The 12,957-nt window shown below is 35.4% G+C and overlaps 1 protein-coding gene across 3 annotated transcripts in view; it reads left to right on the top strand.

Annotated features, from left to right (window-relative positions):
* Window positions 1-670: 670 nt before the first annotated feature.
* LOC127633754 (exocyst complex component 6-like) overlaps window positions 671-12,957 on the top strand; it is a 113,723-nt gene continuing 101,436 nt past the window's right edge. For 2 of the 3 annotated variants that reach the window (XM_052113037.1, XM_052113035.1), the window contains exon 1: window positions 2,763-2,895. In XM_052113037.1, the coding sequence (XP_051968997.1) occupies window positions 2,798-2,895 (98 nt within the window). In that variant the 5' untranslated portion in view covers window positions 2,763-2,797. Of the gene's footprint in view, window positions 831-2,762; window positions 2,896-12,957 lie in introns of those variants that run through there. The other variant, XM_052113036.1, reaches the window with a different exon arrangement.

Genomic DNA, 12,957 nt, shown 5'->3' with positions numbered 1-12,957 from the left:
GAGACACACAGTTGCCCCAAAAGTATTTAAGCCAGATTAAAAATAAAAAATACAATCAAATAAATAAATTCTGCATGTCATTGGATTACCACTGCCCATCTGCAAACAAATGGTGCTATGGCCTTTCTCTTCTGAGCAATGACCAAATACATTTTTGATGGATGTAAGAAGTCAGTTCCCATGAAGTTTACACAAGTGTTCTAGCAGAGTAACCAAAGCTGCACTTTATCAGATGGACATGTTCCACAGAGTGTGACACCCAGAAAGTGTCCAAATACATCATTTTGAACACTATATCTGCTGTTTCATTTTCTAAAACCTAGCAAACTTTTTGTGTAATATTGTACTTGAAAAGTGTGCTAGTGTTATCTTTATTTCAAATAAATGCCTCTTGCTTTGATCATGCTTTGTTATCTAAAGACATAAACATCTGTAAAACATTTCTTACAATATTGCACTCTTGTCTTATAAAGTGACTCTGGTCATGTGCCTTAAAATATAGACTTAGTCCAGTGGTGTAATAAATCCCTAAATCCCACAACTTGGAAATATTTAACATAACAGCAACTATGCCTGTTTTGTTGGATTCAAAGTACTAGAGATCACAAGGTTTGTCAGTGTTCCTGAGTTTTCTGCTGACATTAGTATGTGTATGTCCTGCTGTGTGCACACATCTCCCACAGCTCAACACACAGAGACACAGACATGTACAGCAGCAGCCTTATGTCTCCTACATGTCCCCAAGAAGAAGACAACAGAGAAGAAAAGGGCTATGGAAATGTTTTTGCAGAACTTGAATCCGTAGACCTGCCCCTAGGAACGACTTTAAGGTAGAGTGAATACCATGTGCTTAGAAGAAATAGTGATTTGTTAAGGATTCAGTAAGCTCTTTTTCTGCAAATACACATATTCTTTGCTTTACATGTCCATAACACTATTTAATACTTTTATTAATAACATTAACAAACAATATTACATTATGTAATGCCAAAGAAATAAAATAAATAAATAAGAAATTTGAACTTTAATCTAGATATTGTTATGTATATTCATTTTGTAATGTACATGAACTACTGTGTGATTTCTGTTATGCTTGTTAATGATTTATTAAGCTAAATCTACTAACCAAAAAGTACCTGGTATGTCGATCCCCCTTTTGCATGAATGACAGCATGCACTCATGCTGGCATGGACTACACAAGTTTGTGCAAAACCTGATGATCATGGTCCTCAGGTTTGATTGGAGAAAAAAATGCTAGATTTTTGGACCCCAAGTTACCTTGGAAGATCATGTAAGTATATGAATATGGTAATAGGGTCAATGATATGATGTTAATAATTTTTTTGTCCAGATCTATTAAATTATTCAAATATACATTAAAAACGCAATTCACCATTTTTTAAAAAAGAAAATAATAAAGAAAATAAATAACAAAATTAAGTACTTGAATGCACATTTTCTATGATTAACATACTTTCAATTACTGAGTTCAAAGTCATTTTGATGATGTTTATGGGATTTAAATAAAAAATGTATATGTTGTTGGCCTAACTGTCCGGAGACAGCTAAAAAATAAGTTTGATTAAAAGCTGAAATTCTCAAAAATAGAAATGTTGGCGTGAGCAGTGCAGAATAATACTTAATTGTTCTTTCTATTTTTTTTTAAACAATTTTGTTTTATTTAGAAAACTTTGGTGTACCAGTTAAAGGCGTGTTGTGTGGCCAACATGTGAGGATCATTTTCTTGAACAAAAAAACAAACAAACAAAACATAAAAATGGAGATGACTCCTTTAGACCAGGGGTAGAGATAGTCTGCATTAACTGTAAATAATAATAATAAGGCTAAATAATTTTTAATAACAACACATTTAGTAAAATAGGAAGACCTTTTTAACTTTATTTCTTGGTGCATGAGCACATAGTGGAATGCATGTATTAAATATCCCACAATCAGATATAGCAAGCACTTGTATGGCCCATGAATAATTAAAAAAATACTCAAATGGCTCTTAAAAGAAAAATTGTTCCCCAACCCTACTTAAGACCCTCATGATTTGTGTGAACTGGTATAAAAACAACAACAACAACAACAGCAGCAGCAGCAGCAACAACAATAACAGCAGCAACAACAAAAAACATTATTTTGTCACATCATTGAATGTCTATATTTTGAAATGTTTGTGTCATTATGGTGTTGCCCTGAGAAAACTTTTTGATATTATTGGATATTGTTTTTTTCTTTTTCTTCAATTAATTAATTAATTAAAAAAAATAAAAATAATAATAATATATATATATATATATATATATATATATATATATATATATATATATATATATATATGTTGTAGTATATAAATACAACATAAATAATCAATCAATCAATAAATAAACAAATAAATAAATAAAAACGGAGCAATTTACTATCGAGGCATTTATTACCTCCACAGTTTGAATTTCACAGGCCTGCATTTTTGCCCTGGGATACTATTGGGGAGCCCTGATTCATGTCTGACACTGGCCTACTGAGTCCTTTTATTGTGTGATCCTCTATCAAGCGTTAACATGTGGTTTTGACTCAAAACATATTAAGCTGTCTACTTATAAAGCATATTTGTGTTCCATGTGCGCGTTCGAGAGTTCTAAAAGAAATGTTGTCTAGGTAGGTGGCTCACTATGTTTTGAGCTACAGCCCTACATTTGCATTGCTGCACAGCTCCCCCTTTCGGTCGACTCATGTTACTGCAGCTCTATCGGCATTGTCACACATGAACACTGTGACGAGAGAGCCAACATGGCGGAGAGCGAGAACCTGGAGACCGTCACCGAACATGAGCGAATATTACAGGAGGTTGAGAGCACGGACACGGCATGCGTTGGCCCGACGCTCCGGTGAGAGATGCGGATTACCTCGTCTCATTTAACGCGTTCACGGCGATGCTGTGTGTTTACTAATGTGTTATGATGGACAGCAGGCCTTTGTTTGCTAAAGATGCAGCCCAATAAGGCTTTTTGTTGTTATTAGTGATGCATCTATGAAACAAACTGTTGATCGATGTGTTTCGACTTTGTACTTTTCCCATATGATTTTTGAATGAAACCTGTGTTGTCTGCCATGACACTGTAAATTGACTTCATACAGTAAATGACACAGGCTACATAGGGTTGATCTTTATATTTTAATGTCATTCTCATAGTGCGACCGGGTGATCTTACGCTTTTATTTATTTATTCGTCATCGGTTTGTTTGTGCAGTGCTCTGATTTACTCACATAAAATGTAAACATACGAGCTACAGGAGCACAGGCCCAGTGATGGGCTCTCTGTTGTATGAATATGATGCTGTCAGCTGGAAAGACAGCAGAGACATAGCTTCAGGTATTCTAAAAGAAAAGCTCTCTACCGATAAAATAGTCCAATCTACAGTACATTTCCTTTTCCAGGTACATTTCAGATGTGGAAACATGAAAGCTGACGAAATAAGGGTGGGTGTGGCGCTAGCAAATGAGCTAGTGCGATGCTCGTCTGGGTTGTGCCGGTCATTAATATTCTGCTCTGGCTTTATGGTTTTCACGTATCATATAATATAGCCAAGATGAATATGAAGATCTGACAAATCTTGTTCGAATACTTTCAATGGAATAGTAGTTGTTCTTTAGGTTACAATTTAATATTCCCACATTATGCTTGAATTTGTTGTGAAATCAAATGATAATTTAAAATAAGTCTCTTCTGTTATGGTAGTCTGAACATTGTTGCCTGTTTAGTTCTATATGCCTCATTTTACACAGTTGGGCTTCTTAGAGGAGCATGTTTTTCATACCCTTATTGTAATGAATATGTAGAACTATGTGACATTAATAGTGAAAGATTCATTCATTTTGGCTTAAACCAAACCAGCTGTTCTAGAAAGCATATCACCAATATATGCACAGTCATGAAACATTCCAGTGTGTGCAACGTGTCCCGAGGCAATGCATTCTGTACTGAGATTGGCACTTATCATTGCAGATATGACAGGTAGGCCTACAGACCTCATATGTTAGCACACTTAATATGTTATTTAGTGTATATGCACCGATATCACTTTTTCTCTTCTGGTCCGATTCGGATATTGGAAATCTCAGTGTTGTTTTTTGCATAATGAGTTTAGAATATCTTTACATTATTGTGTGGAACTAATTGAGAGTAATCTTTAATATGTCAAGAAGCACAAACCTCTAACTACACAATATTTCAATATAAATGTGTAGTTTATTAAGAAATACTTTATTATTAACTAGAATACTGGATAATATTGCAGCAAAATGAACAGTATTTCCAGTCTTCAGTTTTCTTTTTGCCTTTTATTTTATTTTTTTAATGTTTGGACTTCATCTGGACTTAAAAGGATTCAGATTTATTTTTTGTTTAATTTAGTTGTGAGATATCAGTCCACTTTTCATTCACACATTTAATTTTTGGAACCCATTCAACTTAAATATTGTTATAAATTGTAAACAAATACTAATGATGACTATATTAATAATAAATTGTTATTAATATGATTATTATTGACTTTAAATTTTAAATACAACTGTAATATATTTTTAAATCATGGACTTTTTGAACCCTCATGCTTTTATTTTGACATTGTAAACTCTCCAGGAAGTCCTGTATGTGTCTATTTGTAGGAAAGTTCACGGTAGTTTAAATCATTTCTTATTCAAATTCTGGTAAAAAAGCACCTCCTGCGCTGTTCTAAATGCATATTATAAGTGAACCGAACTATTGAGCATCTACATCTGAGATGCTGTTCTTGAGTAGTGCTCAAATATTGCGCACCGCTGAGAAGGCTAAAAATAGCCGTGAGTGCTTCACCAGCCTGTGCGTGAGTTTGTGTCAACAGAGCAACACCATTCACTAACGCGCTGCGCATATGATATATTTACTTATTAAACACAGCATTTTGTAATTCACAGAGCTATCGCACGTCTTCAAGTATCTTTTAATAAAATGCACGAGTCACATGAACTACTTTAATTGTGCTTTTATGGTTCTTTTATGTCATTTTTGGTGCTTGACAGTAACGAACATGACTAACACAGTATCAGATTTGTATCGGGCTCGTCGGACCGATACCCGATCTTGTCTAAAAGCTTCAGTATCGGAGCCGATACCGATCCAGGTATCGGAGCCGATACCGATCCAGGTATCAGATCGGATACCGATCCAGGTATCAGATCGGTTCATCCCTAATTTAGCCTACATACAGTGATTACTTTCACAATTCTGCCAACTCGTGTTCTTATTCAGCCTTCAAGGTCACCTGTGAAGCTAATGTCCGAGTTGGGCGTTCGTTATTGTACGTAAGTTTTTCCTAATTATCATATCATTCTGCAATCTTTACAAGTAAGCTTATAAAATTATTTCAAATTAGATAAATATTTTATGTCCATTTATTTATTTATTTTGCAAGTAGTTGTGTAATAATTGTATTTTAAGCAGGTACACTATTGTTTTTGCAAAATAATTAATAACAGAACTTCTTATTTCAACAAATCGTTGTTTCATGTAGGGCTGGGCGATATGCAAGAAATATGTTCACAATATTTTAATAAAAAAAATATCATGATATCTGATTACATTGTCAACCCAAGTTGGGTCAATTTGTTGAAACACAGAAAACTTAAACCAACATTTTTTCCAAATTCTAATTCTACGTGCACAAATTACAAACGAAATAATAAGCAATTAAAATAACAAAGTGGTCAAAAAACCTTATATAACCACTATTCAGCCACGCGATTGGCTGATTATATAATTGCATGAATAAGTAGGTGTAAAGGTGTTCCTAATAAAGTGCTTGGTAAGTGTATTTTGAAATAATGTGTAGTTAGAGGTTTGTGCTTCGATTTTAGCTGCAAAAAGTTTCCGCTTTCACTCTGAGATCAGTCTGAGTGTGATCTCATTAACTCTCCTTCAAACTCATGTCAAAAAAACAGTATAGTTTGATTTCACCTGTCTACTCATTAACAAAAGGTGTTTGTTTGACAAGATGTAAAGCAGATGTATAATGATCTGTGTGTTCTGGAAGAGGAGAGGTTTGAGTTACTCGCTGTGCGTGTTTGTTTCCTGTAGCATCTCCTGGCTATTGGCCGGATTCTGCAGTGGGTTGGTGTGTTCAATTCAATAACAGGAAAGAGGAAACGTGTGTTGAACATGGTCCTACAGATAGTAGCTGTGTGTGTCTGTGTGTGTATGTGCGTGCGTGCATATTTACACAATGGATATCCCATTATGGGTCATAATATGACCTTTTTTAAATGCAGTGGAAGTGTGTACGAATTTGAGGAAGCTTTGCATGTTTTTACTAGACTTTAGCCCTCAGCATTTTCCATCCATGTAGCCACACAGGGGTTTAATGAAAAACCGGGGCTTGGTAATAAGGACTGCCCAGGATCATTGTGAGAGTCTTTGGTCAGTTGTTGTCACTATATCTTTCATTTGTTGGTAAAACATTTTTTTTTTAATATTCCTTGAAAACATTAGATTTTCTGTGAAGTAATGAACATTGTTGCAAAATTCTATTGATTTAAATGTCACAAAGGTAATGTTTTCTAGCTGACTGACATGATGAGATTTTGCTTAAATTGAGAATTACTCTTGATTGCTTGTTGGAAGCATCAGAAAATTCCCTTAAAGGCAAGTCGGGCACTTGTCCACCATGTCGTAAAAGACATTTGCCGATGTTCAAGAATGAGGTATACCGTGATAATTAACATGCACAATATTGTTATCGTGAGCACTTAAAAATACAGTGAAAATTTCTAGATAACCTAATAACCAAATTGTTTAAATTTTTCTAAATGCACTGTAGCATTTCCATCAATAAATCAACATTAGCAACACTCTGACTCTTACAGTAACAGGAAGACCAAATTATTAGGAAACTCTAAAATTCATAATTTATTTTAAATAAACTTCTCCCTCAAAATATTACCATTAGGGATGGACATTTTGGTAATTTTGTCTACTCGGGTACTCTGACTAATTACTCATCGAGTACCCGAAGGGCAATGACATGTACATAACTGTATATATAATAACATGTCTGACAAACGTGTTTGGCTGCTGCATTGCATCTTGTTGTTCCAGTGTATTGTCTATTCATTATTATAGGGTGTTATAAAATAAACTGTTACAAAATGTACAAAAGATTGCATAATCAATATAATGCATTGTATTTTGTCATTTTGTTAAGATTCGCTGCCCAACACAATGAAAGAATGTGCACAACGCTCTTCTGTTTTATGTTTTACATAAAATATATATCTGTTCTTCCTTCAGGTTACCGTAGTCATCTTAGTAAACACGCACCAGTTCTTTTTAGAGATTGTCTGAACCATCTATTTTCAAATCACAGTTTGTTTAACAGGAGACGTGTGCCCAAGTGTTCGCTCTTGTGGGAAAAGTCACGATGCTCCATGTTGTTGCTGTGATGATTCATAAAGCGATCCATTCAACACAAAGGGTCGGAATTTCCATCTTTCAACTGGGGAAAGTGCAACGGAATTACACTTTTTCTTCCCAATTTGGAATGCCCAATTCCCACTATTTAGGCCCTCGTGGTGGCATGGTTACTCACCACAATCCGGGTGGCAGAGGACAAGTCCCAGTTGCCTCCTATTCTGAAACTGTCAATCCGTGCACCTTATCACGTGGCTCATTGTGCATGACACCACGGAGACTCCAAGCACGTGGCTCATGCTACCCTCCATGATCCACGCACAACTTACCTGTGGCCCCATTAAGAGCGAGAACCACTATTCGTGACCACGAGGAGGTTACCCCATGTGACTCTAACCTTTCTAGCAACTGGGCCATTTTGGTTGCTTTGGAGACCAGGCTGGAGTCACTCAGCACACCCTGGATTCGAACTCACGACTCCATGGGTGGTAGTCGGCATCAATACTTGCTGAGCTACTCAGGCCCCCTATGTCTGACTTCTAACTTGGAAACTGCTGCGGAAATCTTCAACTCGCATTTCGTTGAGATGCAGGTGTATGTTACATCATGCAAACATGTCGGCACCCAGGGCAGGAATGTTTAACATTCATTTTTATAAAATATCCAATAAAAATGTCCATTAACGAGTCAAAGTTCTTACATAAAATGATAATACAATTAGTTTCACAAATGTTTTGTAGAGACAGATTTTCAATACAAGGTTAACTACACTCTTTTTATTATCGTAACAATAGTATTGCAGCATCGTATATCAGTTTGGTTGCTATGAGACGTCTCTGACAACCAATGTACCCCTCAAAATCACATTGTAATCAATCTCAAAATTTGTTGTCAGGTAATTTTCACTGAATTTGAATTAAGTGAAAAGTCACATGCATGATCACCATCAATCATTGTTTTCATGATTGATCATTGCTGCCACATCCGAGTACCCGAGTATTTGAGTACTCGTGCCCATCCCTTGTTATCATTGTTGTTACTTGTTCATTTGCAGTTAAAATAAACTGTAGAAAATTAGATAAATGTAAAATAGAAGCATTGGACTCCACCACACCACCATGTCTCTTTGAATCTTATCTGGTTTGATCTTTGCAAAGTTACTTTCTTTGAGAACTTTTAATTTAAAAAGTACAAAAGAAGTAACTAAATCTTGTAATTAAGAACAACAATAAAGATACACAATTTATTTATGTTTCATCCTGTTTTATAATTGAATATAATACCTTGATAATACCATATACCGTGATAAATGCTTCAGTAATTATCGTGATATGAAATTTAATACCGTCACAGCCATAGTTCATAACACCTCTGGACAGTCTGTGGGACACTGTTATCTTTGGATACAATAACAGCTCCTATCTTTTTCAAAGGGGAAAAACCGAAATCTCTAAAACAGTTTGTCAAGATAAGAAGCAAATAACATATTTCAAGTCAGCAATAGAATCTCATAAATTGTGCTTTTTTAGCTCAGTTCATGTGCGCTAATGTGTGCGTTCTCTGTGAAAGCTGACAATGTCTCCTCCAAATTATTGGCTCTTTGAAAGGTGGGACTTGTTTTCCTACAGCCGCCATCTTCAGCTTTATTATTTCTATTTTAGTAGCCAAATTACAGAATTGCTTGATTATGTTTTCAGGAGCAAGATAGAAAGAAGAATAAAGACCGCTGATAACCGATGAATCGGCTGATTGTTTGGAAAATCAATATAATGTCTATACAGCTGTCTCTGACTGATCTCACTGTGACTTCGGAGACACTAGATAGAAAATGAATCGGACTGAAATGGTTGTAACTGTCAGTGGAGTATATAAAAATGTCATCTTTGATGGAAAATGCAACTGACTGGTTTTTATGGGACCAGAACCTGTGTCTCTGAGGCTGCTGATGCAATGCGCTCATCGATCAGTTGGCCACAGGAAAAGGTAAACATTTGAATAGATGCAAAAATGTCTGAAGGGAGATGGCACATGCCTGTAACTCGGCAGAATAGGGTCAATATCAGTACACCAGAACATTCAGTTGCAACATGTGGAATTCTTGGGTGGTCGAGTTAGCTGTCTAAGGAATTTAAAAACGTATAAACGGTTACATTTAAAATTAAAAGTATAAATATATTTTTTCTAACATTCTAAAACTAAAAAAAATCTAAAATTCCTGGCAGTAAAAGTAAAAATCTAAACTATGGCAAGAAAAATGGTTTAATAAAATAATGATTGAGTCGTGGAAACTACAGCAAACTACTTTGGCCTTGGCTTTACAGTAGAGAATTATGTAATAGAAAAAATTACAGTATTTTCCGGAACACGTTTTTTCAGCATCTGAAAGTTCCTGCAACTTATTGTCCGAAGGGACTTTGGATATATAATATTTTTTATATTTTTTTATATTTTTATAAATTGATACGGCTCTGATATGCGAGCCATCTCCCAACGTTCACATACTCTTAGAGCCGTCTCGTTCGCGAACGACCCATCACTAATAAATGGGTGCGATATGTAGCTAGTTCATGGCATCCAACAGTTTGGTAAGGCTTTTACAGCTAAACTATTAAGCAGTGTCAGACAAAATCTGCAGAATGATTCCTGACTAATACTCTTCACAGCACCTCACAAATAAACCTGTGGATTATGCATAGTAACAGGAACATTACCCAAAGCAGAGGATTTTACATCCAACGGTTAACAAGCGGCACATTGATGGCTGCAACAGCGGTGCATTAAAGGACTGAACGTAAAGAATTAAAGAGAAGAAAATTGTTCGTGTTGAACTCTGCTCAAATATAGCTTCCTATATTTATCTATCATTCATTGTATTAGCATTAAGCTAAACGCTTGTCTCAAGAATCATGATTTGTAACAGGATCGATTTTTCACCCACCCCTATTCTATACAATCATCGCTGCTTTCATTTTGCATGTTCAGACTGATATCACAGTAAAATCTGACTTTTCTTTAGCTAAAATTAGTCAGTGCTAGGGGTGGGCGATATGTTCAAAATCTTATATCACGATATCACTATTTTTATATCACGATAACAAGTTCTTTATTTTTTATCTATAACAATTTGTTTATAAATTAAATATATGTATTGTAATGCCTATTTATTTTTAAATCCAGTCATTTAATCAAATACTTTATAAATGAAAACTACTTCCTCTTATATCATTTTGTCCTTATTTGGAAAAATTACATAGTCAGACAATCATAGTCAGAGTAAAAATTATTATAATAATAAATTGGTGGTATTCAAAAAGTTGAAATCAACCACAATACTAAATTTCACATTTCAGTCTGATGTTGTTGACTAGTATTATTATTATTATAAAACATTCCTCAAGACTGGACATCTTCTGAAAGCAATGCAACAAAGGAAATGATTCATGAGTAAATAAAATATCTTTCATTTCCTTGAAAAAAAAACAGTTCATTAAGATCTTAAGTCATTTCTGTAGACAATATTTCAATATCTGAAAGCAAAGCTGGTTTGTTTTTTAATATCGAACATCATTTTAACAAAATTTTATTAAGGGTGATGATGTGTAGTTTAAAAATGACAGATGACACAATTGCTGGCTCATGATAGGTCTTCCGATTTTGGCTTTCAACGATTATGAAAACAAGATAATCGAAATTATTATTGTGCCGCATTCCGTTTCAAAATAAAACACCCCAGCATTATATCTTTAAAGCTTCCTTTATTAAAGTTCAATTAATAAGGATGCGGGTTATGAAAATAAACTCAGAAACTGGCATTTCTCTGTGCGGTCAGTTGCGTGAAGTGATTAGAAAAGATTAAATCTTCTCCCAGCTGATGCACACTCTGACGCGGGTCGCTCGTCACTCGCGCATTTGCTGCAGCTAGATTATAACGTGATGGCTTGCGACGTAGTGAATCATAATATGTGTGTCATGTTCACCGTGTGCATCTTAATGAAAATTGGCGAAACGCAGCTCTATTAAGAAGCGAAAGTTTAAGATGAATTGAAGTGAACATAAAGAGAGTGTAGTCTTAGTCTAGCCCTTAATGTAGCCCAGAGTGTAGCCCATTATACACGGGAACAAAATATGTTTTTGATTAGTCTTTGTTTGGCTTGTTTTCCAAAATAACATCTAAAACTCCTTTAAAACAATGAACATTTACATTAGGAGCTATACTGCAGAAGTAAAAATTGTTATCGGTGTATGTTGAATACAATATTTAATTTGGGCTCGACATTAACGCTTGTCTGGGACAAATAGATTTCTGAAGCGGCAAGTGAAAGAGAATTTTACTTGCCCGACCGGAGAAGCAGACTGATTAAAACGTCAATAAACAATATTTTTCAAAATAATCGCAATATGACTTTTTGTCCAAATCATGCAGCCCTAGTCTAGGCCTGTGTCACTTATTAGAAAGTTCATATTCTTATTCTGCTGTTGAATGTAATACAGAGCATGTAATTTTATTATTCGCAAGCGATCTAGTAACAGCTGTGCCATGTTTAATTGACAGGCGTCGTATGTGTGTGTGCTGAACATGCGCGTGTGTTCCGAAAATGGTCGTGCTAATGCGCACCTGAACTGTCAAATACATTTCAAAATTCTGCCAAAATGCCTTAGTGAGGTATTCATGTAAACACAGAGAGTGATGTTTAAAGTGAACGTGAAAAGCGGAGAATAAAGTTAATTTATATTCAAATGTTGGACTTGTAAGTATAAATGTAAGCTAATAGACCTGCTGCCATCTAGTGTGTCATCATCGTAATCAAACAACCAGAAAAAGAAAATATTTGAATTTGCTTGGATGTAACAAATTTGAAAAATTGTCAGTACCTGAAAAACCTTCTTCAATTCATCCCGCCTTCCTTTTCCATTTCTCTGACAGAATGTGTACCGCGCACGTGTTACGTGAATAGAATGAGGTGCACTTTCTTGCCACATGGTGGCGATTTTGCATAACCATGATATAGATGATAATCCAAAATGTACTCCGATTTATCATGTCTACTGGTATATCGGCCACCCCTAGTTTGTGTTTACCGAAATTGGACACACTGCCCCAGTTGCCAAAGCGGTAAGTGTTATTGGGTGCGTGTGCATGTGTGAACTCCATTTTCCAGGTGTAATGTCCATGGAGGGAGAGCAGCGCTGATTACAAGTGAGAAGAATTAAAGCTGTACAGAAGCTATATTGGTTTTGGTTTAGATCTGTATTGATCTGTTTCTTTACTCACAATAATGCATTTGTGTGCTCATCCTGGATGTCTTAACTGTGTGGAGAACGTGAGATTATGTCTGTATCATGGCAACAGGAATACAGGAGAGACCGAACTGTCCCTTTAAGAGGGAAATATCAGTTCTCGCATTGTGTATTTATATGAATTTTTGTAGTTGGCAGGCTATTATCTCTGTTCAGGCAGGCTGACAAAATTATAAATTTTATACATACATTTATTAGCTACCTGTG

Source organism: Xyrauchen texanus, chromosome 40 (genome assembly GCF_025860055.1).
Source record: "Xyrauchen texanus isolate HMW12.3.18 chromosome 40, RBS_HiC_50CHRs, whole genome shotgun sequence".
NCBI lineage: Eukaryota > Metazoa > Chordata > Actinopteri > Cypriniformes > Catostomidae > Xyrauchen > Xyrauchen texanus.
Note: the sequence above shows the minus strand (reverse complement) of the source record. Positions and strands in the feature narration are given on the sequence as shown.